The sequence below is a fragment of the Tauraco erythrolophus genome, chromosome 9 (assembly GCF_009769465.1).
Source record: "Tauraco erythrolophus isolate bTauEry1 chromosome 9, bTauEry1.pri, whole genome shotgun sequence".
NCBI classification, from domain to species: domain Eukaryota; kingdom Metazoa; phylum Chordata; class Aves; order Musophagiformes; family Musophagidae; genus Tauraco; species Tauraco erythrolophus.
This window is the reverse complement of record NC_141473.1, coordinates 38,193,133-38,220,327: the sequence shown is the minus strand read 5'-3', so window position 1 is coordinate 38,220,327 and position 27,195 is coordinate 38,193,133. Positions and strand designations below refer to the sequence as shown.

General features: G+C 53.3%; 3 protein-coding genes across 3 annotated transcripts in view; 1 reads left to right on the top strand and 2 right to left on the bottom strand.

Moving 5' to 3' along the window:
* The window catches only part of ADAMTS14 (ADAM metallopeptidase with thrombospondin type 1 motif 14), a 29,128-nt gene extending 26,359 nt beyond the window's left edge, over window positions 1-2,769 (top strand). Inside the window, exons 18-22 of the mRNA XM_086616199.1 lie at window positions 886-1,018; window positions 1,152-1,359; window positions 1,559-1,685; window positions 2,138-2,248; window positions 2,429-2,769. Coding sequence (XP_086472325.1) covers window positions 886-1,018; window positions 1,152-1,359; window positions 1,559-1,685; window positions 2,138-2,248; window positions 2,429-2,769 — 920 coding nt within the window. The remainder of the gene's footprint in view (window positions 1-885; window positions 1,019-1,151; window positions 1,360-1,558; window positions 1,686-2,137; window positions 2,249-2,428) is intronic.
* Window positions 2,770-5,035: 2,266 nt separating this feature from the next.
* LOC104374900 (steroidogenic acute regulatory protein, mitochondrial-like) lies at window positions 5,036-7,885 on the bottom strand. The gene is made up of 7 exons (XM_086616198.1): window positions 7,822-7,885; window positions 7,437-7,559; window positions 6,822-6,967; window positions 6,002-6,160; window positions 5,601-5,785; window positions 5,287-5,380; window positions 5,036-5,137 (listed from the first exon to the last, which is right to left on the bottom strand). Exons 1-7 carry the CDS (start codon window positions 7,883-7,885, stop codon window positions 5,036-5,038), a joined length of 873 nt encoding a protein of 290 aa, XP_086472324.1.
* A 6,217-nt stretch (window positions 7,886-14,102) lies between these two features.
* Window positions 14,103-25,622, bottom strand: LOC104374901 (microsomal triglyceride transfer protein-like). The gene is made up of 18 exons (XM_086616197.1): window positions 25,556-25,622; window positions 24,100-24,281; window positions 23,751-23,894; window positions 23,156-23,263; window positions 22,692-22,808; window positions 20,691-20,830; window positions 20,292-20,445; window positions 19,466-19,623; window positions 18,888-19,053; window positions 18,329-18,436; window positions 17,986-18,198; window positions 17,641-17,855; window positions 17,213-17,310; window positions 16,056-16,177; window positions 15,435-15,662; window positions 15,004-15,128; window positions 14,539-14,709; window positions 14,103-14,247 (listed from the first exon to the last, which is right to left on the bottom strand). Exons 1-18 carry the CDS (start codon window positions 25,620-25,622, stop codon window positions 14,103-14,105), a joined length of 2,661 nt encoding a protein of 886 aa, XP_086472323.1.
* Window positions 25,623-27,195: the final 1,573 nt, after the last annotated feature.

The window sequence follows — 27,195 nt, the reverse complement described above, 5'->3', positions numbered from 1 at the left end:
GCATCTCTGTGATTTGGGGGATCTACGATGTGGGAACATGAATGTTAAAAACTGATACTGCAGAGCAGTTTAGGAGAGCGTTTTAGCCAGATTTCTTATGAAAACAGGCTTCCGCAATCGTGTACGCGTACCTCGGTCTGCCTGTCCGTGTGTCTGCTCTGAGTTTTGAATTCCTTGGCTGGTTTTTAGCCAAATTTGAGCCAAGGAGTGGCATTCTTGCAGATGACTGCTCCTGAAGCTTGCATGGAAATAAGTGTGGAAGCACTGAGAGGTGCCGTGATGGAGGGCAGGTATGGACCTGTTGGAGCAGGTCCAGAGGAGGCCACGAAGATGATCCGAGGGCTGGAGCACCTCTGCTATGGAGACAGGCTGAGAGAGTTGGGGCTGTTTAGCCTGGAGAAGAGAAGGCTCCGGGGAGACCTTCCAGCAGCCTTCCAGTACCTAAAGGGGCTACAGGAAAGCTGGAGAGGGACTTTTTCTGAGGGTTTGTAGTGATAGGACAAGGAGCAATGGCTTTAAACTGAAAGAGGGGAGATTTGGATTAGATCTGAGGAAGAAATTCGTCCCTCTGAGGGTGGTGAGGCACTGGAACAGGTTGCTCAGAGAAGCTGTGTCTGCCCCATCCCTGGAGGTGTTCAAGGCCAGGCTGGAAGAGGCTTTGGTCAACCTGGTGTAGTGGCAGGTGTCCCTGCCCATGGCAGGGGGGTTGGAACTAGATGATCTTTGAGGTCCCTTCCAACCCAAACCATCCTATGATTCTATGGTGACATCTCGAAGCACGCGTCCCCACAGGGGTGCAGGAGAAGGGACGAGGCGTGAGGCCGGTGGGACCCCCGCACCCGTTGCCTCACTGCCCCTGCCCTGCCTTTCCCCCCCCCACCCTAGGCATCCAGTACACCAAGTACGGCTGCCGGCGGAAAAGCGACAACCGGATGGTGCATCGCAACTTCTGCGACAATGGCAAGAAGCCGAAGCCAATCCGGCGGCGCTGCAACCTCCAGGAATGCTCCCAGCCGGCGTAAGTCCTCCCTGGCCGGCCCGAGACGCTCCCGTCCCCCAGTGCGGGGGAATTTGGGGCCGCTTCCCATCCCAGGCATCTCCTCTAACACCTTCACCGTGTCCCTCTTCTTCCCTCCCCAAAACCCTGGCAGCTGGGTGGCTGAGGAGTGGGGTGCCTGCAGCAGGTCCTGCGGCAAGCTGGGGGTGCAGGCGCGGGCGGTGCAGTGCGTGCAGCGCCTGCAGGACGGCACCAACCGCACGCTGCACACCAAGTACTGCACCGGCCAGCGACCCGAGGCGCGACGGCCCTGCGCCCGCCTGCCCTGCCCGGCGCAGTGGAGGACGGGCGCCTGGTCGGAGGTGAGATGGAGAGGGATTGGGGGGGGGTGAGGAACCCCCTCCGAGGCTGCACGGAGGGGTACGGGGGCGGGTGGGAAGGCTTGGGTGCCTATGGAGCGGGCTGGTGGTGGAGGGATGGAGATGAGGGTGTGAGGGTTGGGTGGTGGTGAACCCCCTCCACTGCCACCGCGGCGATGCTGACCGTCTGCCGTGGGCGCAGTGCTCGGCGAGCTGCGGGGATGGCGTCCGGCAGCGGCAGGTGGTTTGCAAAGGCGGTGAGAGCGGCGGGCGCTGCGAGGGAGACAAGCCGGAGGCCGTCCAGGGCTGCCGCATGGCCCTCTGCCCGGGTGAGAGGAAGAGGAGGCGTTTGGGGTGGGGGGGGGGCACACGCCGGTGGGGTCCCACCTTCTTGCATATCTCCAGCCCGTCTTGGCTCCGGGGGGATGGCGGCGAAGCGGTTGGTGGTGAACGTCCCCCCGGTGCTGGCAGAGAAAGGGTTAAACGCTGGCCAAAATACTGTGGTTTTTCTGTTCTTGGCCCCCATGTTTGCTGTGGGTGGTTTGGGGTTTTCTGGATGGTTTGGGGATGGGATGAGCTGAGGGTACGATGGAGGTGGGCGTCCGGGGGGGTTTTTGGGTGGGTCAAGCACCGGGGCCAGCTGGGTGCCCCTCAAGGGCCCTCGTTTTTAAGGAAATCTCTTAAAACAACCCAAAAAACCAATCCCCACCTCCCCAAAACACCCTGCTAAGGCATTTCCAGTGCCCCCAACTTCCAGTGCATCATGGCGCTCTCTCCGCAGAGAAGGTCTCCGGCGTCACCGTCGGCGCCGACGCCGGCGACCACGTCACCCCCAAAGGGCAGTGGGTCCCCCAGGACGGACCCAAAAACCCCGTCAGCAAGATCTCCTCCAGTAAGTGTCCCTGCGTGGGCTGGGGCGATGCTCCGAGACCTCCCAGGGTGGGCTGGATAACTCTCTCCGGCCTCGTTTTCCACCTCCCTTGGGGAGCAGGAGCGAGGAGGAGCACCCCACGTCCTTTGGGATACTTGGAAAGGTACAGGGGTGGGTTCCTAACGCTCCCTCCATCCCCAGGAGAGCCTTGCCTTGGGGACAAATCCATCTTCTGCCAGATGGAGGTCCTGGCCCGCTACTGCTCCATCCCCGGCTACAACAAGCTCTGCTGTGAATCCTGCAGCAAAAAAGCCGCCTCCGCCACCGGCTCGCCCCCCACCACCCACCCCAGCTCTGCCCCCGGCACCACAGCTCCCAGTCCCGCTCCGTCGCTCTCCCCCAGCCCCACCAACGCTGCCCAGGCAGGACCCGCTGGGGACCCCACACCGACACCCCACACTGGACCAGCAAACGGCAACGGTGCTTTTTCTGGGGGGCTGCCGGCCCCGAGTGAGCTGGGCAGGGACCGGGCAGCCAGGTAACCCACTGGGCAGCCGCGGGGCAGGGGAAGCCTTCCTCCTCCCTCTCCTCCTCCTCCTCTTTTTCCACTTCCAGAGGTGGTTTTCACGGGTGGCACTGCCAGGTTTGGAAATGACCTGGCTCACCTAGAAATTCTCGGGAAACCACCCCCTCCCCTTTTTTTCTTTTTTTTATCCCCATCCTCTGCCCTCCCAGCCGCGGCACCGTGTTTTTTGGCAGTGCCACGGGAAAAAGGCGAAGGTGGCAGCTTGGCTGCGGGTAACCGGCGATGGGCTGCGTCCTTCCAAGGTGCTAAAAAGATTTTTTTTTTTTTTTTTGGGGGGGTGGGGGTGGCTTTAATGTTGCTTTTTCCTTCCCCCTGCCCCAAGCAGCAACACAAGATGTACTGGAGAGGGGGATCCTGGCTTGGTGCTTGGAGCTTGATGGTAGCGATGGGAGGATGCTGGGAATCTCGGGGCGGGGGGGGACACACAAAGATGGGGTGGGGAGGAATGTCAAAAAAACTCAAACTGCTGCCCTGGGCTTGTCCCTGTTGGGGTCGAGGGTCTGGGAAGCATATCCGGAGGGGGAGACGGAGTGTGAAAACCATAGAGCGGCTTCTGTCTTGCATTGGGAGGGTAGGCAGGAGATGGTCCAGGCGACCCTGACGTGAGCGAGAAGACCAAAAACGCATGTAAAAAAATCACCTGTCACCTGCAGGTGACTTCTTAGCCTATGCTACCCTTGGCCATCCTTGAGCTGCAGGTGATGGCCAGCCCCTCTGGGACCACCAGCCTCCCCTGGCACCACCAGTCCGAGCCCTGCACCCGTGTAGCCGGTTCTTGTGGGGCATCTACACCTTTTGGAGGGAAATGGGGAGGACTGGGAAGCTGGTGTTGCGTGGGCTTCACGAAAGGCAGCAGTGTCTGTGCAAAGCGAGCGGACGGACGGACGCCTGCAGATGAGGCGTGCAGGTAGCGGTACCCGGAGGATGGCCGAGATGTTGAGGGTGGGATGTACCGCTGTACCCCTTGCCAAACCGTGCCGGGCAGCGCCGGTATTTATTTATTGTGCCAAAGATAACGTTTCGTTGACTCTTCGAGGAGCATCTCTCCCCAGCAGCTTCTTTTGCCATTCCCTGCCCGAAATAACCCAAAAACCTCCCCCAAAACGGGCAGTATGTGCATGCACGGGCGTGCACCCTCACTCCTTCCTCCCAAATTCTCCGTTGCATCCCTCCCTCGGGTGCTGTCCCAGCCATCGGTGCGTTACGGCAGTGTTGGGAATATTTGCAGTGGTTCCTTGCCGTGCGTTGGAGCGGAGCTGCGTCTTGGGACTGGCCGACCCCCTTTGCACCCTGGGGGGTCCTTGGGAGTGGGGGGCAAGATTATTTAACGCAGGGTGCGATTAAACATGTCCCCCCGGTCCCCTTCCCCACTGCTTGGGGTTGGAGGTGCCCCGGGGCTGGGTATTTATCCCAACTCGGACAGGCTGAGGCCGGGCGGATGCACCGAGTCGTTCCTGTGATGTAACCGTGTCCAGTGTTACGATGATGTATAAAGTTTTGTACATACGAGATTCAGAGCTTTTTAACTTTTAATATTTATTAATTTTGTTGGGTTCTCTTTTTCTTTTTTTTTTTCCTTTTTTTTTTTTTTTTTTGGAACTCTAACATAATGTAAAAATAATTAAAATAAAAAATCCACATCAAGAATCTCTTTCTGTTGATTCATTTGGGGGATGGGGTGTGTGAGGGGGGAGGAAATATCAGTGTGACCCGTGTGTGGGTGTTGAAATGAATTTCACGCCGCTCCTCTTTACCAGCCAGAGTTTCTCATAGCTTTTCCACCTGATTTTATTTTTTTCCACCCTCTTAAATAAGGCAAAACCCCACGGAGGTATGACCTGCAAGCACCTTGCAATGGCCATAAGGACATTTTGTGACACCCGCCTGCTCGCCTCCGCTCTTGTTTCCGGCCGCGCTTTGCTGTGGCACGACATGACTCTTCCCAGGCTGCGGGATAACACTGGGATCGCCGGGCAAAGCTGTCCCGGCTGCTGCCAAGGGTATGGGATGGCTGCTCATCTCCTGGGGATTTTAGGCAACCCCTAACCTCGCCTAAACTTTGACCCTGGCCGCTGCCTGGGTTGCCCCATCTTGCAGAAGTGCCGCTCCGTCCCCGCAGGAGAAGGTGCCGGTGGCCACGGCGGCACCGAGCAGGGCCGGGAGCGAGTCTCCGCAGCGCGTCGCGTCCCTTGTCCTGGGATGGAGCCCATCTTTCCACCAGCTCAGGGGCACGCGGTGGTGGAGAGGTGCTGGCGGAGATGCTCGATGAAGTCTGCTTGGCACTGCGGCAGGACGCGGTCGATGATGGCCACGGGGAGCCAGCCCTTCGGGAGAGAAAACACCCCGGATTTGGTCCCGCTGGGTCAAATGGGAGTTGGGATATGCCCATGGTGGGGAGGAGGGTGGGTGTGTTTGCATGCCGGAGATGCATCCCCCTCGCTGTCTCACCCTTGGGTGACATGGTGGCACTTGCCTTCAGGTCCATGCTGAGGAGCCAGGTGAAGTGGGTCCGGCCAGGGTCTCCCGCCAGCGGCTGCAGGACTATGCAGCTCAGCCGGGACTCGGCCCTGCGGTGGGCAGGGGGCAGGGAGTCAGGGTCTGCCCCGGGGAGGAGAGGGGAAACCCAAGGGTAAGGAGGTCCCAGAGCAACCATGACGTGGAGGTAGCTCTTGGCGTGCCACCCTCTCCGTGCCCAGTGCTGACGTCCATGGTGGTCCCCTTCTGCAGGGACGTGATACCCAGTGATGGTCAATTTTTTTGGGGGGAGGGGGGGGTGGGGGGCTGTACCTGATGCACCCCTCTTGCGAGGGCAGGGGCTCGACGTGAGTGGCGGTGCCCACCAAGTAGATGGCCGTCTCCCTCCTGCTGCGGTGCCGCACGCTGACAAAGTCCCGCTGGCCCACCAGGTTGCCCGGACTGGGAGCGGTGACTTCGTGCGTCACCAGCGTGTCCGTCCCCACACGCTGCAGCACCTGCCGGAGCAAGGAGCACCCCGGGGGATTAGGCGCCTTGTGGCTGCGATGGAAGTGTCCGAGGCCAGGTTGGATGAGGCTTTGAGCAACCTGGTCTAGGGGAAGGTGTCCCTGCCCGTGGCAGGGGGGTTGGAACTGGATGGTCTTGAAGGTCCCTCCCAACCCAAACCATTCTCCAGTTGCTCACCGCCTGTGGTGGGTCCCTCCCCGCCTCACCTTCACCCGGCTGAGGGTCGGGTTCCACTGCGGCATTTGCTCCATCTTCTCGAACAGCTCCTGGTGCAGCCGTCCCACCGGTACGGCCAAGACCACCTCGGCCCGAAACACCTTGCCCAGCCCAGGGAGCGCAGCGCTGGACACGACAACTCCGGCGTCCTGGGAGAGCAGAGAGCCTGCGTCGACCCCGAAACAACCCGGCTACGCGCTGAAACGCCTTGCTAGAGAAATTGTCCCAGTCCTTATTTTTAATCACCGTTTGCTTTACCGTCGGAAGCTACTTTATCTAAATCATGCCATTATTATATCTAAACCATGTCATTATGACATCTAAATCAAATCATGCAGTTATTACATCTAAATCATGCCACTATTATGTCTAAATCATGTCACTATTATATCTAAATCGTGCTTTTTTTTTTATTTTAAATTATTTTAAGCTCCTTTCTATCTAAATTAATCCAACGGCTTGATGAACAAACACCGTAAATAACAACAAAGTCACAATTTGTTGGGTTTTTTTTGGCAGAAGCGCTCCCAGCTTTCCAGGAGAACACGATTATCCGAGTCTCCCCTTCCAAGCTTTTTCCTGCTCTTTATTTACTTTACGGATTCGCTTGTGAACACGCTTAAGGAAGGCTCGCTTGGAAGTTCCCTCCTCGCCGCATGCACTTTCGCGTGGCACTTCTCCCGTGCCCACCCTTTCCCTTCAAGTAGGAGGAAGAAGGGAAGCAAATCTCCCCTCCCCAGACTCGTTCCTCCTCCCAAGAGCTTTTCCGGCACGAAGCAGCAAAAAAGCGAGAGGCAGCAGGGGCTTTACAACCATCATTTCTGCTTGCCAGCCGGTGTGCTGCTGCAGGATGCCCAGTGCTTGCCGCAGGGCTGTCTCTCCCTGGGTGACGTAGGAGAGGTCCGTGCTGGAGAAGCAGCTGGGGTTGACGTCTCCGTCCGGATCTGGGCATATGGCTGCAGGTGCAAGGCAGAGGGATGTGAAAAGCCTCCCCCCTTATCATAGAATCATAGAAGGGTTTGGATTGGAAGGAACCTCAAAGATCATCTAGTTCCAAACCCCCTGCCATGGGCAGGGACACCTTCCACTAAATGAGGTTGCTCAAAGCCTCATCCAACCTGGCCTTGAACCCTTCCTGGCCACCCAAGCCTTTAGGTAAGTGGTGGAACTAGAGACAGGCGAGCAACAAAACACTGATGGAACCTCTGCTAAAAGCTGTGGCTGCCTGTACGGTGAGCCAACACACCTTACCTTCTCAAAATCTCAGGGTCTCCCCACTAACCTGATTAACCCTGTCCCCCAAAATATGAGTCAGATCCTACGGAGAGGGGCACGTTTTAATACTCATCCCTCCATCACATGTCGCAAGGGGGTTGCGAGCAGGGCTGGGAAACGTGGTAGCCAAGCACCCGGGGCTGAGCTTACCTGTCTCCTTCCCCGTCAGCTTCTGAATATAACGAGGAATTTCAGAAGGCAGGTGATGGGGTCCTCTTGCTGCCAGCCCTCTCGTGTCCTTCTGTATTGCAGCCATGGCTGATATCTTCAAGCCTACGGGAGAGACACGCGGGCGCTGGGTGAGCACGGAGTGCGTGAGGAAGACGCCATGGTGCCCTGCATCTCTGCCAGGAGCTTGTTTGCACCTAAGATCAAGACTACCCTACGCATGACAACGACGCGGGAGGGAAACAAGTGCATAGATGTGACTTTTCCAAGGGGGATGACGCCCATCAGGCGCAGAATTAGCATCTCCTTTCAGACCCTCTTTTCTGCGTGTTTTTTTTTCTTCTCCCGCGAGCAGAGCGGTGCTTACCGGGCAGGCGACGGAGGTGGTCGTGGGCGATCCCGCAGCACAGCTTGATGGTGGCCCGCAGCATGGTGCGGGAGCAGGGCTGGCCTCGGGGAGCACGCTGCATCCCAGCCAGCCTTTATAGCCAGCCCGAAGGACGGCACCTGATGATAGGAGCACGCTGCTGGATAGCGGCTGGGAATAAGGAGTACTCAAGGACCAGGCAAGCGAGAGGAGGAGCCGGCGGGAAACGCTGCAGCTTCCCTCTGAATGAGCAATCCCTGTCTTTCCTCCTGCCCTTCACAGGCAGCTGTGGATGAACGTGTCTCTGGGGACATGGCTGAGATGGGAATGGGACGCGCTAGTGGTCCCCGGCGCCACTCGGTCGGCAGCTGCGGTGGCAAAGCCAAGCTGGAGAAGGTTACCAGTGGGATCGCTCCATCTTTCAGCGCCCAGTTCCTCTGTCCTGCCCCTCGTGTTTTTAATGGCCCCTCTTGAAAAACACAAAACCCACTTGGTCGCTCCCTAAAATGCAGCCACGCTGTGTTCCTCTGGCCCTTTGCAACCCCTGCTCTTTCAAGGGCTTTGAAAACCCCGCTGGATTTTCACCATGGAAAGGCTCTTCCACCTGTACGGATCTAGGGGGCTGGACGCTTTTGTTTCACTCCGCGTCACTATGGCTACCTTCACCTTCAGTCTCCGAGGCCACTGTGGCCAAAATACTTGGGCAAGGAGACCAGGAGGGCTTTTTGCCTTTAAAAGGGATAGGAGAGACTTCAAGGCTTTGTGATCTGGTGCGGTCGTGGCCGGCAAGTGCCTTGCTGGGATGGGAAGAGTCCTTGCGCCGCTGCCGAGCGAGTGCCACGGGCAGCTGCCTGCGGACCCCCCTGTTCCCCAGCAGCTCTGGGGCTGCCGTGGTGGTGATGGGGACAGTCTGGTGAATCCCTGCAGTATTTAATATGCTTTGATAAGTGTGTTATTAGGAGTGGAGCGGCAAGAGAGGTGCCTGCATCCGGCGTTCGGGCACGGCGGAATGACCGTGGCGGAGGGCAATTGAGCGAGTAGGAAAAGCAGCGGTAGGAAATGACTTGTTTTCACCCAAAGCTGATGGAGTTAAGTGTGGTTATTTGCTCCTTCTCTCACAGAGATGGAGCTGGGGGGAACAGTTTCATTGGAAAACTTCAGCTTTTTTTTTTTTTTTTTTTTGGCCCTGCTGTGCCAGCAGGTTTTATCCCAGCTCTGGGGACTCATTGGCTCAAATCAGTCAGTTCCCAGGCTCCGAGCCTGAGTCACTGGCCCTGAGCTTTTTTTTCCTGCAGGGATAACCTCCCACAGCTGTGTCCTATTGAAGCATCACAGCTTTCTCCCTCCATCCCTGATGGCTGGGCAGGTTATAACAGCAACCCCCTGCCAGCTGCTGCTCCTCCTGGGATGCTCTGCTCCTCCAGGGTGACCTGTAGCCCATCCGCAGCTCTTTGGGAGCTTTGCGGTTGCCTGAGCTCTCCGTCCAGTGCCGGGATTTACACCGGTGAGTTATGAATGGCTTTTTCTGGATTTTTTTGTGAGCTGCCTAGGAAGGAGAGAGCGGTGGTCGATAGGTCCTCATCAGTGCTTTCGATGCTCTCTCCTTTCACACACATTCTCCTTGCTTTTGTGCACCCTTTCTGGCGGTAGTTTTGTCTCTGTGGAAAGCTGTAATAGACAGGCAGATAACATTTTATCGCCCTGTTTGGTGAGGGGTGTCCGTACGCTCTCCTGAGGGCTGTACGAGATGTCCTGGGAACGGGGTGGCTTGCAGGGGAAAAGGAAAACAGCACAAAGCTGCCCATGATGTTAAGCGTGGGGGGCAGGAGAGGACGGTGTTGCTGCATGAGATCCCAGCTTGGAGTGGTGAGGGGCTGCCGTGGGTCAGCCCTGGTTCATTGCATGTTGAGGTGAAGGTCCCACGACCTTGGGTGCTGGTTATGGGACACCTTTGGGTGCAGGGTGCTGTGCACCCAGCCCCTACGTGGCTACGGCGAAGAGATTTCTGGCCTGGCATCTCCACTAGGTTTGGCTGCAGCCACTGGAGGTCACTGCTGATCTGCAGCTCCAGGAAAACCACTTTTGGAGAGGTGGGTAGGAGCCCTGCTCCTAGGTGCTGGCTCTGGACTGCTCTACCTCTAACCCCCTGCAAAATCCCTGGGAGCTGGGTGCTTGCTGGCACATAGGACCTCCACTAGAAATCGGATCTGGCACCCTCAACCCACCCTAATTGTCCCTGTCTCCTGCTCCTGGATGCATGGACCCACTGGGGACTCATCATAGCTCAGTGTAGGACCTCCTGGGAGGGGTGTTGGCCCAGGGAATGTCCTACAGCTCTCGTTGCCCAATGCAAACCGTGAAGCCTGTAACCGGTGCTTTGGGAGGCAATGACAAAATTTTAGCTGCTAATTCTTCCCTTGTCATTCTTGTCAAATAGTCTAATTAAGTTAGCTGGTAGGAATAAAGTCCGTCTGAAGGAGGATGCTCTTGTTTGTTTCTCCTCTTCTTGGCCTTGCCATGCCCCTTTTTGTCCCCAGTGTCCCACGTGGTGCTGCTCTCCAGCTCTGTGGGTGCCATACAGTCAGTGCAGGGGGTTTGGGGCTGAAAGGTCCCTTCTAGGAGGGTTTGGAGCCATTGCCAAAGAAATGGGTGAATTTACAGAAACGCCCGTGTCCCTTTGCTGCTTTTTGCTGCTTTCAGCATCCAACCAGAGCTGGGTGGGGGGGGAACCTCCAGAAGGGACCTGGGAAACTTTAGGGTTGGCTGGCTCAGCAGGAGATGAAAACCTCCAGCAGCAATGCAAATGGTTAAAATCCCCATTGAAACGTCCTCAACATTTCCCAAGGGGGCTGGATGCACGTTTCCAGCTCCAGTCCCAGCTATAGCACCTGGCCCCTCTGCTTGAGCTTCTGGTCCTAAAGGCAGATGCTTGTCCTACCAACTCAGAGTAACGTTCTTGCTCAGAATTTCATGTAAAATCTGGAGTAAATTCTTCTGGGGTTTCCATACCCCCTGAACACTGATTTCTCCTCGTCTGCAGGTAGCGAGCAAACCTCGCTTGTTTGTTTGGGGCAAAACCAATCTGCTCTCCACCATAAGAGCTCACCCATCAACCATACTATCCTCCCCCCACCTCAAAAGTTAGGGGTGGCATTTTCCAACTTAACACGATGCCTTAAGTCCGACTTTGTGCAATGCAAACCTCAGCTGAATGACAAATCCGCCTCTGCAAATCTCCTTCAGAGAAGGAGAAGGGGGAAAGAGAGCAATGGAAAAAGTCCTAAATGGCAGATGGGTGCCTCTTGGCTTTGGCTGAGGCTGAGAAGTGTTTGGGGAGGACTATCTGGACCCTAAATCTCTGGTTTTGAATGGGGACTCATGCTCGTGCGGGTCTGTAAGTGTTCCCGGGGGTGGTGTGTGCCAGCGGAGGTTATAGCAACTCATTGACGTGCAAAACGGTCTGAGTCAGCCCAAATCCTGACTGTGAGACAGGAGTGGGAAATAATGGGATGCTCCCAGGGAAAGGGTGAAGACAGGGAGGTAGCGGGACTGGGAGCTGCTATCAGCAGCTTGGCAGAAAGCTGAGCAACTCAACAAGGGCGATACAGGCTCCCTCCTCCCACGGTCACGCAGGGATCCTCCTGTTCAGAGCCGAGGGCAAGTCCCAGGACGATTACTCTCTGCGTCCTTGGGGTGAGACCGCTCTGTAATCTTTAAACAAAGCCTTGGATGGCCTCCAATACCTTCGCAGAAGTTGGCAGGAGAGGATGAGGCAGCACCTTTGGCCCGACTGGGAGCCCTCTCTTAGGGCTGCCGTCATCCCTAAGGGTGCTCCGGGGGTTTCTAGGAGCAGGGATAGCCCTCGTGTCCCCGTCTTGCAGGCCTGATGGGGCATTTAGCGTCTCTGGAGCATCCTAAATACGGACCTAGAAAGCAGGTCCCTGAGGAGCTTTGGTCATTCTGCTCTTGCTGGAAGTGCCTGTGCTGTGGGAGCTGCTCTGCACCTCCCTTCTCTTCCCAATGGCATGTCCAGAAAAGTTAAGAGTCAAACAGAGAAAATATGAAAATCCATGGCATTTATTTCCGTACATAACCACAGTGCTTGTAATTAATATCTCCAGACGGAAAAGCAGACAAGTTTCCTTCTCCCAAACCAGGGGACTCAGTGCTACGTTGTCAGGCTCATTATTTAAAAAAATGGTTGCTGTCCCTCTTTTTGCTAAAAAGCACATTTTATAATACAAAAAGCAAAAAATTCAAATATTTCAAAGGCACATTCTTATCAGGAAGGAATGAAGAAACACTGCTTTTTCCTTGCGGGCCTCCCTCCAGCCCTGGAGAGGTGTTCCGTGGTGGTGGCTGATAATAATCCTACTCCAGAGGAGAATACAAAATAGAAGAACAATATTTACTTGAAGCTAATTGTAACTTTCACAAATGATCACCGAAAGAGCCCAAGTATCAGCAGAAAAGGGAAACTGGTGTATCTCTTTGTTGCTGGAACGCTGCCTTCCTGCATGTAGGGTTGAGGCAATCTTATCTCCATCTGCTGCCTCGATTAAAGGAGAAGGGGAACTGCTGTTCAGGCGATAGAGAGGCCGGAGGCTTCTCCATTAATATGTAAACTTTGGATCAAAATGGAGGACGAGAGGCTCCAGGCAGAAGCCACCTCTCAATAGATGGGTTTTGAATCTGCATGCACCAGCAAAAGGCACATCTAGTATGTGCTGGCATCTATAAAGAGGAGGGATGGATGGGATGGAGGTGCAACCCCATTACTTAACTTTTCCAGTTTGGGTTGAATAATGTCCTCACTGATGGATGATTACCTGAAGCAACAGCTTTGTCATGTTTGTCCAAGCTCTCTGTGATAGATTCTCAAATCTGGAAAGGACCACATCAGTCAAACACCGTCTCCTGTCCTCCATGGCAACCAGCATCTGCATTTGCCCCATAAGAGGGACTGAACCACCAATAACTCATTAAAAAAAAAAATACCCAAAGAATGGAGATTCTTCCAAACACCTTGGCAGGCTGTGCCCACAGTTTGAAATCATCTGGTTCCCCAGCAGAACGTTGCTGACTTCAGATCCAGCTCTGCATGCCACCCTTGTTAGAGTAGTAATTTCTCTACTTCCAGTGTTTTTGCCCCATGCTGGGAGTCCTGATAATCTCAAAACACCTTTTTAATCCATTCTTTGCAAACAGTAAATTGCTTGTGCTCTTGTAGCTTTTAATTACAGGGTGGGTTTTTTTGACCTCAGATGATTCTTGCAGCCCTACCTGTCTTGGAGGGAAAAACATGTGGAAAAAGTCAAGTGTAGACACTAGGATCAGCATCTTGAGGGGGATATGGAGAGCTGCGTTGAGATGCTTTAATGCCTTGGAGACACCAAGGTCTCTTCCCTTTTTCCTTCAGCCAGTCCCTACTGGAGTCCTCTCACATCTTCTTCCAGCCTCCCCTAGCAGCTGGTGGGTCTCCAGCATTTTTTTCCTTATATTTTTCAGCTCCATCCTCAATACCTGGAGGAAGAAGATGGCACCAAGCTGTGAGGGAGCTGAGTTGCCTCCATATGCAAATAAATGCAAACAGCTTCAATTAATCCGGAAAGAACATACAATAATTGGCAACAGGTTATGCACTGTTTGGTCTTGCTTCTCTGCCTTTCTCCCCAAGGGTTATTCTGGGGTGAATGTCTCTGTGGTTGCGTTAAAAAAATATATATGTATTTAAAAACCCCACACCTCCTCCTCCAGAAATAAATTTTTCCTTGTTTCTGGGCAATTTGGCAGCCACAAAACTGTGCGTTAAAGGAGGGTCATTCACTCCCTCTGTGGGGAACCTCCTCCCTGCAGATGTGCTCCCTTGTGACTGCTTTGATAAATGGGGAGAAAACAGCGGTTTTGGGTATCGGCTTGCAGAAGGGTTTGTTAGGCTACAAGAAACTCATTCATTTGCAAAAGAAAGCTGTTTTTCATAAAGACCTGTTTGGTTTCCAGCAAGCCCTTCCCCATGAAGGGGAAGAGTTCAGGTGGAGGAGGTCTCAGCCTTTAGGGTGGAAAGGGCAGGCTTGGCTCCTCCAGCCCCAAGCAAGGGGTGCCTCTGGCTGTCCTGCAGCAGTTCCTCTTGCAGTCTCTTCTGATGCCCTTATTGCAGCGTTTTTCTTTTTAAAAGATGGTTGTGGAGGAGTTGGGCAGGGCCCCTGGCAGCTCACATCAGGTTCATGGAGAACTGGGGTGTGTGGTGAGCAGTTGTCCAGTCCCGAAGTGCTCCAACTTCCCTATTCTTCCGCCGTCAGCAGGAGGCTGCAGACCTTGGAGTTGGCCTGGTGCAAAGCAAACTCCTGCCCGGGCATGGTGCCCTGCCTGCCTTTTCGAGCAGTGCTGCTCTGGCTCCCAGTAGACTTGGAAACTGTGAAGGTTTCTCTGTAGGACAAGGCAACAGCAAGCTGGTGAGGAGGCTGCGGTGGTGGTGGACCTCATCCTCCTCCCAGAACAGCATATTCACCTGCAGGGCTTCTCCTGATGGTCTAGCCATGGCACTTCCATCCCCATCACCAAGAACTTGTTGGTGTCCTTCACCCCCTCCCTACTGGTTTTGACCTACTGTGCTTAATAAGTGTACAACCATTATTTCCCTCCTCTCTCCAAGAAGTCCTCCTTTATCTCAAGCATGTCGTGATGTTTCTACAGTATCTGGCTGTATCCAGAGTTTACCTGTAAGGCACCTGCTCCTCTCTCAGCTGCAGGCACATGAGCACTGGGCTGCCAGAAAACCTCAGCATGGTGTTGAAGTGGATTGAGGTCTCCATCTCCGTCTGGTGTCTCACAGTGGCTTCGAGGAAAGGGGTGTCTAATTCAGCCTTGAAATCAATGGCAAGGCTTCCCCTGCGAGATGGAAGCACATGGGTCCGGTCACCGAGCAATGGTCCTGTGCTGGGCACCATGCACTGGCACCAAACAACTCCATAAGCATCTTAATTTTAGGTTTGGCCATGGAAAAGGAGTGTGTAACCAACATCCACCAGACCTCTACCCAGCATGTCCACCAGTCAGGGCTGGATCCATTGGAGAAGAGCAGGGGCTGTGGAAAGCCAGCCTAAGGTAGAGCATCCCTCACTGAGTGCTGAGCCCACTGAGTACCCTGCATCCCCAGAGTCAAACAGTTTCCCGCCCGCTCACCTCGCATTGATACTGGTTTTCAGTTCCTGTTCCCAGATGCTCACATCCATGTCGGCTGAAATGTCAAGCCCAAGCCCGCCCTGGAGTTTGATGACCACTTGTAGGCCAGACTGCAGGTGAACGACCTGGAAGATAGAGAAGGCAGAACTTGCTGTGACTGGACTCTGCTCTTGACTGAGCAGCTGATACCAGCAGCGATGCATGGCTGCTGGCACCACCTATCCCAATCCAGCAGCTGGGCTTGCATGAGAGGAACTCAACCCACGTGTGTCCCACAGCAGAGCTGAGCCAACCCCGAGAGACATCTGGCAGTGCCACTTCGCCCTTGGATGTGTATCCACAGTGAATAACGTACCTAAAAGCCACTGGCTCATGTATGGGATTTACTAGGATTTGGCAAGGAGGTAGGTCAGCCACCCCCCATTCAGTACCTGGTGATGATCCATAAGCAGGAGGTTCCCTTTGACCACGCTTGTGGGTTCTCCACTGCTTAAAAAGACCTTGGCCATTAAGTCTGTATATCCCTGGAAGAAGATGATTGGCCGCAACTGAACATCGAAGAAGATGGCAGACATCCCAGCCGTGAGATCTGGCTCCTCTTCTCCTTCTGAGACGTTTTCTTCCAGCATTGACTCCATCCCTTGTGCTTCAATAGTGACCTAAAACACAGAAGTGGAGACGTGCAACCTGTGTGAAGCAAAGCTGGAGAGTCTGTTTCATGCCCCGCGACACTATTTGAGTTGCTATACTTGCCCCACCCTTGGATAGGCACCCTTTTGAAGCAGGAGGACCGCGATGGAGTGGGTTGGATAGGGCATCCAAGCTATCCCTGAGCACCATGCAGCAGTGATGTTGTGTCCTCTGTTTTTTGGGGGAGCAGGGGGCTCCTTTCCTCAGAGCATCAGTGATGGAGGGGGTTGAATTAAGTACTTAGGTGCTTTTGATAATAGGGCAGATTAAGAGGGGATACAGATGGGGCAGTGGCACCACTGGGTGGGTTCTGCCACCCTCTCCATGTATGTACCCCCCTAGATGTTCTCCCAGCATCGCACCTGAGCAGCGTGAAGCCGCTGGCCACGGCTGAGCAGTGAGAAGTCAGAGACGCTCTTCCTCAGGAATCCACTCTCCAAAAAGAGCAGGTCCAGCCCGAAGGTGGAAAGCAGGTCCCGGGTGACTGAAAGGCAGAGAAGATGCCCGTAAGCATCCCTGGGCACATGTCTTTTTTGCAAATGAATCACTGATGGTGGTGAACCATAAATGCCCTGAGAGCAGCAGCAAGGGATGAAGGCTGATGAGAAAATACAGAGCCTGTAGGTGGGATGTGCAAGGCTGGGATCCCGCCAAGCACGTCCCCTGTGCCTGGTGCCACCGAGTCAGCGCTCAACGGGACAGGGTGATTTCTTAAGAGCTTGTCCAGGTTGATTGCGGGAGTCGGGAGGTCATTGGGTATGTCTAAAAGCAGGATTCTGAGAGCTTCTAGTTAGCGACCCTCCTCAACAGATTGTATGGCTGCTCCTGTAGAGCTGTCCCATCTGTGGTCAGCGTGGCTGAACTGCACGGATCTCGTGTGTTAGCCATTAAATATCTGATAAAGCTCATTTATTCAAAGGGGAAAGCTTCTCTGCACCATCTCCTTCCATTCTCACAATAATCAAAGGATTTAGTGCTGCACCATTCTTCTTCGAGGTGTTGGCCCTTCTGCCTCCACCTGCCCCCTACAAGGCTAGACGAGCTAATTTGGAGAGGGACAGAAATGAGAGGTGAAGATTTAAGCAGATACTTAGCGAGTGCCAGTGTTGCAGTCTCTCTGAAGTTTGATGGTTTTTATCTCAGCACAAGGATTCTCCTCCTTGAAGAGCTTATTAAAAATACGGAACTGAGGAACGGTGCTAAGTATCTTGACTTATCAGGAGAAGCATAGAAACTCTCACCTACAATCTACCGTGGGTTTCATCTCCAGCTGAAGTTCCCCTTTCAAATTAGCAGGATTTGGGATAAGTATGTGGCACTGCCCCAACCCTCCTGGTGTCAGAGAAAGGTATATATCTCTGAGGTGATGGCAACCAGCCAAACATGCTCAGGAACCTCACACAGAGGTTTTGGGGCACTTCTGTCAAGCTGAGACCTCTTCTGAAAGCTGTCTTTCTTGAACAGCCCCTCCTTTAGCCATTCGAGGGGACCATGGGATCAGTGTCCTCCGTGGTGTCACCTGTCAGAGGTCCTGAGAAAGAAGAGGAGATGCCAGCTTTCGAGAAGAAGTTGTAATTGTTGATCCGTGGGTCTCTCATGATGTCTTTCATTATCTCCCTGGAAGCAAAAGGGAAAGGGTACGTCAGCACTGGGAGGGCAGAATGTCAGTGGTCGTTACAGAAGGTTGTACAAAGAAATATAAATATATGTGTGTGTGAGAATATATATAACCACACACAAATATAAATTTCCAAAGTATTTCTCTTGGTTGCTGGGCTACCCTGGAATCTCCCTCTCCTCTGTTTTATTAAGAAAACCAGCCAGATATTGTTGAGCAGCTTTTGCTTAGCTCTGAAGAACATCAGTGCTGGGTCCGTTAAGACCGTTAAGTGCTGTAGAGCTAAGGGAGGGAGGGGAAAAAACCACAGCCTTCTCCTCCAGACCCACCTTGCCGGGTGGTGGTGGGCATGCAGGCTGTTCTGGACCTTCAGCAGCAGAAATGTTGCCATCTCCGTCTCCAGCTCGTTGGTGGCCAGCAGGATGTTGATGACATCCATGGGTGAGGGCTCGTTATCTAGGAGGATTTCCGCAGCGGCCAGGCGACATGTTTTTTCGTAGCTCTTCCTCTTCTCGTGGAAAATCCTCCTCATCGCTCGTTTCACCTGGTGCAGGAGGATGATCGAGACGGTGCTGTTAGGGCGGCGACACGCAAACGGCGGCTCCGTTGGTGCCCTGATGGCTCGGCTTCGAATGGGAAAGGAAGCTCCGAGCCTCAGAAGCTTCATTCCATACCTCGCCGGAGATGTGCCGAGTGGGGAACCGTCGCAGGGCAGAAACGGCGGCGGTGGTGACGGCGGCGGGACCTTCCTCGGCGTGGTCCAGGAGGATGGGGATGGTTTCGGGGAGCACCGCGTTCCCCAGGGCCAGCAGGTAAATGACCATCTTGGCCTCCTCCTTGGCACCTCTTAGACCCCCAAGGATGGTTTCCACCCCACGTTCCACCTCCTGCTCAGGGTTTGCAGGAATGTGGAAGTAAAGGAAGATGAGAGGAGGCACAGGAGATGTTTTGGGCAGCCCCAAAAGAAGGAGGGGGGGTATCCAAAAAGCCCAACATGGGGGTTTGCAGAGGACCCACCTGCAGCCCACACAGCTGCTGCTGGCACAGCTTGCCGACCAGAGAGCCCACAGCAACCATCCCTGTCTCCCAGACCTCAGGGGCCAGCTGCTTCCCATCCAGCTTGTCCTGGGCACCGGGAAAGGGGTATTAGGAAACAGAAAAAAATAAAAGGGAAAAAGAGAGATGGAGAGTATGTTTTACTAATTATCTCAAAGCGTTTAACAAAAAAAACAAGGAAAACCAAGTTCTTACCTGCTTTGAAGGAGGCAAGGCATGGTTTAAGTGGCTAAAATGCTGATTTTTCAGAGTGGCTTTTAATTAAACTTTTATTATCTGTAATGCAGCGATATAAAGCACTTTCTGCTGAATGCTTTTCCTCTGAGGAGCATCTGCTCCCATCGCCAGCGTCCCATTAAAAGCACATAAAATAATCACATAAGCAGGGAGATATATTTCTACAGAAACATATTTTCCTTTTTCAGGAAAATACGCTTGATCTTCCCTCCTGGCTGAAATGGGCTGAGTATCCATCCCGGACTCGGGACCCCCAGGGAGGGAGAGAAACGTCTGTACTTACTAACACCAGGCGCAGAAGATCTCCTGAAGGCCGGGGAGAGAAAGCTGCTGCGTAGAGAAACTTTTCCAGCAGGGATTTGGGCTCCTTGCCCAAATCCAGGAAGTCAGAGAGAGCCCCTAAGGATGCCACCGACTGCGCTGCCACTGCTGCCTCCACGACGAAGGGGCTGCAGAGGAGAGAGGTCATCAGTGGCACGACCTGCTGGTAGACCTGGAGAAGAAACAAGATACCCTGCGCAGCTCCTTGTCCCCCCTTTCTCTTCTCCCTGCTTTCCTCTGGCCTTAAAACTCGTGGGAGTTTGTTGGTTCATGGGTTAAAAAAAAAAAAAAAAAAGCAGAAAGCTTTGCTGGAGCACTCACTCTGCTCCAAAACCAGCAAAAAAAACCCCAAAACAAATCCATGCAGTGTTTGTACAGAAGAGTATGTTTGCACTAGTCAGGACAGCTTCCTGGACCAGGTACGATGCATGGACCAGCACCAAACAACCCTTATTGCCAGGGCCAGGAATGACCCTACGTGCCAGGGCTCCACGCGCACAGAAAGCCGATTATTGGCAAGAGAGCTCTAGGGAATCTCACAGCATCTCCTCGGGCGCTCTCCTCAGCAGCTGCAGAACATCTCTCTTCTTGGCGCTGCGCAGCATCTGGATGAACCTCTGGAACTGCCACGCAGTCGCCGCCTTGGAAGTGTCCGTTTTGACTCTCTGGCTGTCAAAAGCCTTCAGGTAGGCTCTCAGCTGCAATGATGAGGTTCGTTAGGTGGAATTTAGCCTCTTTTACCCCTGATCCTGAATCATGGGATAATGTTTATATTCGGGGAAATATTTAGGAGCGGGAGGGGCCCATGGGGGTCGTACAATTGCCTGCAGGCATCAGCTGCAGACTCCCACTCCCACCTCTGAGGACTTGTGCTGAAGCCCAAATGCCCCAGGAGAAACTGTGAGCATCACCGGTGCCTGAAATTCATTGCAATTCCAGATTTCTGAGGTCAAAAGCCTGGAGGACTTGAGGAGGCAGAAATAACCCCTCTCTTGTCCTTGCTAGTCTGACCTGTGGTGGAAACGCTTCCTGACCTCAGACCTGTGGTGAGTTTAACCCAACTGTATGTGCCAGTGGTGCACCAAGTTACTTCCCCCATCGCAGACATGCTGCTATGTCTTGGGGGACAGAGGGGTCCTTCCACTGCAGGTAGCAACATCAGACGCTCTTTAGGAGAGGTAACAGGTTAGGCTGCTGCTCCACGGCTCTCCCGGGGCCGTATCCTGCCTCAACAGCAGTAACCAGCCCCTCCAAATGCACCACTGTGGTTTAACCCCAAATCTTGCAGCCTTCTCCTGCCTGCCCAGGTGCCCAGCTTGCGGGGCAGAGCTTGCAGTGAGTTTTGGGGTTGGGTAGTGTCACTGACCGATGGGCAGCGGGTGCAGACCCTTCTGAAGGGCAGGCTGGCCATGTCCAGGGGCTGGTGCTGTCCCTTCATGCCAGCCAGCACATCCTCAAGGCTTTGTCCGGCCACCTCTGCCGGGCCGGGCATCGGAGGAGACACTAGCTGGAGTTGCTGCCTGTGGAGGGAGAAGAAGACATTGGGAAGTGCTTCATTGTTTATGCTCTCCCTGGTTGAGGCTGGTTGGGTTCATGTGGGTTTGGAAAGGCAAGAGATGCAGGGGGGAGGCTGTCAAAACCCTGTCCTCCTTGCTGCCTGCACCAGGATGTGCAGAAGAGCAGCCAAGACTTCAACTCCAGCAGATGTGTGTTCATCCCATGCCAGGCTGCCCAGTTCGGGCAGTGGTACGGGGTCATCGCTCACCTTGAACTGATTTTGACACTGGTGGTGGACCTCAGGGCTGGAGACACCACGTGGCTTTCTTCCACCAGCACCCACTGGAGGAGGTTGTCTTTCACCATGTACTGGCTTCTGCTGGTGGGCTGCCACTGGACTCCAAACATCTTGAAAAAGGAAAAGCAAGGAGAAATGATGCAACGTTTTCTCTCCCCCTCTCTCCTCTTCTCTATTAGCAGCAAAAGAGCTTGCCAGTCCACAAAGTCACCAGCTTTGCTTGCAAAATGTAGGAAAGGAAAATCCAGAAGAGCCCAACCTCTTCCCAGATGTGGGAGAAGGCAGCACCAGGTGAGGACCATGGCATGGTGATGCTCTCACCCGTGGCTGATGTGGGGAGATGGACTTGGTGACACCATGTGGACTTTCTCTTTCATTACAAGATGGTGTCACCCTGACTCAGCCGCAGCAGGAGGAGGAGGAGATGCTCCTGCCTGGTGTGGGTGATGCTCGGAGACTGCAAACTGGACATAGATGCCTCCCAAATCATCGCCCTTCCCTCAAGCCCATTTGACAGCGCTGGCTCCGTAGATGCCCCAATGGAGCTGCACGGTGTGGGAAGAGGTATGGCCCTCAATGCCAAAACCCACCTCATCCTGACAAGCATCAGCAAGGACATTCTCTAAGCGAAAGAGAAAGCTAAGCAACAGCAACTTCCACCGAGCTCATGCCAAAAAACGCTCAGCTTCCTTGCTGTGCTGCGTGGTGGCCTTGGGGAAGCTCTCTGGATTTTTTTTTACCTTCCAAAAGAGATGACGCACTTGCTGGACTTCACCTCACCGGTCACACTGGGAGATGTTATTGGAGCAGCTGGGCTTGCACATGGCAGGTCTTGGGAAAGGGGAAGAGCTGAACTATGTGCAAGTGGTGTTTTTTGACAGCAAACCTCATTAGCAATAATAATATCACTATTTTAACAGAGTTTTTTATCTGTAGGCTTTGTCTTTCACAGAGCTGGGCAGCATCGTCGTTTTGCTGTCACAGCTATGGATACAGGCAAGGTCCAGAGAGCTGCCTCGATCCAGACAGCAGGCTTGTGGGGAAACCCTATTGCCAAAACCATGTGCTGTGCAGGTTTTGTTAATTTTTGGGGTAAGTTTGCCACGATTCATACCCCGGAAAGCTTTTATTATATGGACACGCAGAGTTTCACTGCTAGGTGTCAAGGTCCTTGCCAAAGCCTGTGGGCTCTCTGTGCAGCGATGTCTGCTTTAAACTTGAATTTGGTAAAATATATAGAATCATAGAATGGTTAGAGTTGGAAGGGACCTCAAAGATCATCTAGTTCCAACCCCCCTGCCATGGGCAGGGAAACCCTTCACTACACCAGGTTGCCCAAAGCCTCATCCAACCTGGCCTTGAACACTTCCAGGGATGGGGCAGCCACAACTTCTCCGGGCAACCTGTTCCAGTGCCTCACCACCCTCTGAGTGAAAAATTTCTGCCTTATATCTAATCTATATATTGTAGTATATATTTTATATATATTATAGTATCAATTTTAATCATGGCAGGTATAACTGCATTAAGACAGAGAGAGTTTCATCTATTTATGTCAGGGCTGAACAGAAACTACTGCTTTAAATGAAACAAGCAGCAGTCTTTGGTCCTGTCTCCTGTCAACCTAATCCCCAATCCGATGAGTCTGAGGTCTAGAAAACATTTCTGTATCTCCACCTTTCCAAGCAGGATTAGCTGACAGGTCAGAAGTGATAACAAAGATGGGGATGGGATGACCCAGGACACCTTTTCTGCCCCTACCCACCTCGAAACCATATGCTCCTCCTGAGGTGTGTTGGTGCACCTCACTTTGGGTGTGGGTCTAAGAGCTGGAGCCCCATCCCAGGCTGGTGCAGAAAGCTGAAGCCAGCTGGGAGTGGGACTTGCAGCCCATCTGTAGGAAGATTTTGGGAACAACCCTGATGTACTGGATGCAAGTTGAGCCCACCACCGCGAGAGCAATGGACTTGCTTTGTTTACGGAGGTGAATCCAGCCTTCGGCTTCGTGCAGCTGAGGAGATCTTTCGTCTTTGTGACAGAATGGTTGGACATGTTGTATGTGACTTGGCAGCTCCCGGAGACATCCTCCTGAAACACAGACGTAAGTGACCATGGTTAAGGGCGATTGGCTTCGATTGAGCTGGAACGAAACGATCTGTGTAGAGGATGGACACAAAGGACAAACTAATAAATAGAAAAATAATCAAAAAGCTAGAAACTGGGCTGTATTTTGGGGGTGTTGGATAGCTCCATCTGGGCAGGAAATTTGCTTTTGCAAATTTAGGCTAACACCAGCAGCGGCACCTTTGTGCCTGTGTTTTGGGGTTTGAGGTTATTTCGTGTTGTTCTCAGGTCACTACGGCGTCAGCTGAGCTCTCCTGCTGCACCATGGTCCCTGGCTCTCAGGCAGGATCTGGCCCCAGCTCTGCACCTACCTCCACTGCGGTGCCGGCGTGGGGCTGGAGCTGGAGCAGACTGACGATGCCTCGCTTCAGGTTGGAGATCAGGATGCTTTCTGCTTCGTCCCCGTAGAAGGCTTTGACCTGCAAGAGCAAGAGGTGGTGTCTGGCTGCAGGGACGGCTCTGGGGGCATCTCCCCTGCAACCTAAGCAACTCCTTGCAGATACCCAAAGATTTTTTTCACAGGGAGGACCAAATCCCTCAACAACATGGGCTTTGTTGATGCATGCCCACAGATTTTCCCTTCCTGTCCCCCCCTGCCCCACCAATGGTTTTCCTAAGCCTTAGAGGAGAAGGTTAGAAAGCTAGCTCACATCCCACACTTAGGACCGAGGCCCTTCTCACATGGGATGCTGCAGCTCCAGCCAAGCCTTCAGCCCCTTTGGGGGACGGGGCTGCATCTAGGGTCACATTGGTCCTGCATTTGCCACCCCGTCCGGTACCTTGTGCTCTGATATGAAATCAGAGGCAGAGTAGGAATTTGTAGGGCTTTGCAGATGGGAAAATTTGGGATACAGGCAGGAGTGTTCTGCGGAGGGCATAAGCAAGCCCAGGAGGTGTCCAGCTGACCTTCCCGCTGCTCCAGGAGATGAACACCGGCTGCTGGAGCTCTGCCCGTGCCTCCTGGCTCAGTGCAATCTCTGCGGACGGACCTCCAGTGCCATCCTGGCTCCTCTCCTCTCCTGGCTCATGTTGGGCTTTCAAGTTGCGGATCTATGACAGCAGGAGATGGCAGAAAGCCGTGACCAAGCACATCTGCTCTAAGGCTGCTGCGCGTTTTACCTGCAGGTGATGGCCTCTCAGTCACAGAGGTCATTTTTCAGGTGGCTTGGGCTAGAAAGGGAAGGGGGTAAGGAAAGACAGTGTCGCTGCTCCCAGGAGGAGTACCTGGCTGCGATGGATTTACCACCTCATGTACCTGCACTTGGAGCAACTCTTCCCCGCCTCGGTCCTTCCAGAGCTGGTGCAGCTGGACCAACGCCTCAGCCTGCAGCCAGGCTCCCCGCAGGGACGGTGTGGACCCGTGGTCCAGCTGGACATCCAGGGTATAGCGGTACTGATACAGGGTCCCAGGCTGGAAAGAAAGCGGCTGCAAGTCCCCTAAGGAAAGGTGCAAATGTTGAAGGTACGTGGTTGCAGACCTCCATCCCTCCACTTGCTGCAGCCAGCATCCTCCATCCTAGAGGGGACCTGGACTCACAGGGATGTTTGTGACCTGCATTGCTTTGCCTCCTGGAAGTGTCATTTTTACATCAAGCAGTGGGTATAGCTGATGTGGCTTCCCCATCCCTGGAAGTGTTCAAGGCCAGGTTGGATGGGGCTTTGAGCAACCTGGTGTAGTGGAACTAGATGATTTTTAAGGTGCCTTCCAACCAAACCATTCTACGATGATGACACATTTGAAGGAGAGCATGGGAAGGTTTTCATGGGAAATGATTGTTGTCCGCGGTTGGGATATCTGGGTGTTGTCAGGGTGACAGCTGATTCCTGCTTGTGTTTCCAGTCCTGCCTTAGAAACGATGGCCGGAGTGGGATTCCTCCTTGAGGACTTCAGGACTTTTTGAAACTGCCAGAGAAACATGCTTTAATCCTGAAGCAAAGTTTCCTGAGCTCGCTCACAGACAGGAGGGGTGTCTCGAGGTGTCTTTTCAGCATTGTGCATTAACTGGGGCAGCGCTTGTGTTTTTATTTAGGGGAGAAGAGGGGTCATACTCTTCATACGATGTGTTTCCCATCAAAACTGCCAATTCTTAATTAAATCACTGACACTGTGATGGGGCAAAATGAAATTGATGGGGCAGCTTTAGCTCCCCACTCCTTGCTTTAATCTTACTTATAGAATTCCTTGGAGTCCCTTCTCTTGTTCATATGTGAATATGATCGTAGAGGAGAGGGTTGCCTGTGTCACGACATAATCAGTCTAATCTATTTTCTAAAGTTATTTGAAATTCTCCTGCAAATATGATGCACTTGCTGAGCTTCTGAAATGTTTTCTAGCTTAGCTACTTCTGTTATAACAACAAATGAAAGAAATCAAGGGAAACCCAGCTCCCTCCCTGAGGCTTTCCTCTGTGAGTCAGACCAAAGAGTTTCTACATTTCTGCACAGTTTAAAAAGCTCCAGCTCTCTGGTTTTCCTCACCCCACCCCAGGGAGGACTTTTGCAGTCCCAAAAAATTTCCCCACCTCAGGAGATGCTCAGATTGTTTGCAATTGTTGTGCCAATAATTTTTCCCACCCCGCTGGAGACCAGGGAGACGCTACATTTATGGTGAACCCCAGGAGGCTCTTTGTGCGCTGGGATGAGCATCCCACCTCTCGGGGCATCTGGACCCCATCGTGTCCCTGGACCCAAAGCTGCCCAAATTCTCTTACCTTTTGTTGCGCTCATGAAGGAAAAGCAAAGCAGGCAAACGAATCTTGAAACTGCCTGCGGATTCATGGTGGGCTCCGGGAGCTGAGCGGGAGACGGGGAAGGAAGGGGGGTGGGAGAGGGACTATACAACAAAAGTGGGCAAGATTTGCAGCGTCAGGCGATGGGGCCCGACCTTCTCCCTATCCCCGCCTTCCACACCCAAGGAAAAGCAAATAATTAAACCTTTGCACCAACCCCCAGCAGCCACGGAGGGTTTGGAAACGCGCTGAGGTTTGCCAAAGACTGATGGGAGGGGTGGAAAGTTGGGGAAAAAAAAAAAAAAATGCTGCCCGAAGCATTGCGGGGTGGAGAAATTGCCAATTTGCCTCAATATGGGAGGGGGATGCTCTGAAAGCTGCTCTGTCCCTTGGTGAACCATCTTTCCTCACCAGGAGGGAAAGGGGAAGAAAAGGTCACTTTCTAAAGAAAATACCTAGAAGGGGGAAGAGGGAAAACTGCTTTTCCATCTTTTTAGTTAGAGACCAGGATTTGCAGCCCGGAGGCTCAAGTTACTTAAAGGGCCAGGCTGGAGCAGGATAGGGAGAGCCTGTTGTGATGGGGCGGACGGTGAACATGGTAACCCTCCAAAAAGAGAGTGGGAAGGGGTTCAGGAGATGGGTGCTTTGCTGGTTGTGCTCCGCGCAGCCTGCGAACCCCCCGGCCCACCAACCATGCGTAGTTTTGGGGTTTTTTTTCCATGCATGAGCTTTCTGATTGCTGAGTTTAACTGGTTCCTAAAGATACTGCAGGCTGCCAAGGGCCAAAGTCCCTACGAGGTGGTGATGGAGTGGCTTAGGGTCTGGGAAGTCTTTTTGCCAAAAAGAGTGGGCAAGCGAGAGAGAGAGAGGCATATCCCACCCTTCTTGTACAGGGATCTGAGAGGCAGTAACGTCGTTATGAAAGGGATCTGCATATTGCAATGGGACCAAAACCCAAAGGTTTTGGTGTTATGGAGTTTTCAAGGGTGCAGCTTCCAGCTCTGCATCACCACTGGGCTTTTGGGCCGTTACTGTGACATGAAAAGCAGGGCAGATCCAGCTGTGAGCTACCTGGAGAAAATCCTGCTATAGGTTTCCTATAGGTGGTGTCTCCACTTGGTCCTCAGATGGTCTTTATGGACAAATATCCCATATTTTTATTAATATCTCGTATTAACTCTGTTATTGTCTTTCTTGCAGGCGTCAGTATTTCATTCAACAGTTTCAAGTGACAATCACCAGGGCTATCCTTGAGTTGGCTGCTCAAGATGTACCTCATAGTGTGTGACACCATTAACTGGGGAGAGTCTTCCGGCATCGGCTTCTCCTCCTGGGATGCACGGGCCTGAGGGACTTCTGCTCTGCCAACGTGCACTGAGAGATGGAAGCTCTGCTGAACACAGAAAGCTTTGGCCCTTTAGCCAGGGTGGGGGAAAATGAAATGTTTCAAAGAGCAAAGTGGCCATTGAAGGGTTTAAGTCCCAAAAATAAGGTCCTAGAGCATTTGCTGGTTGCAGCTGAACACACTACCTGGAGAGGAAAGGCAAACAGAAACAGCTCGTGAAAAAGACCCTGCTGATAGAGAGGCCTTAAACTGGGACTGAACTTTGGCAGGTTTGCTT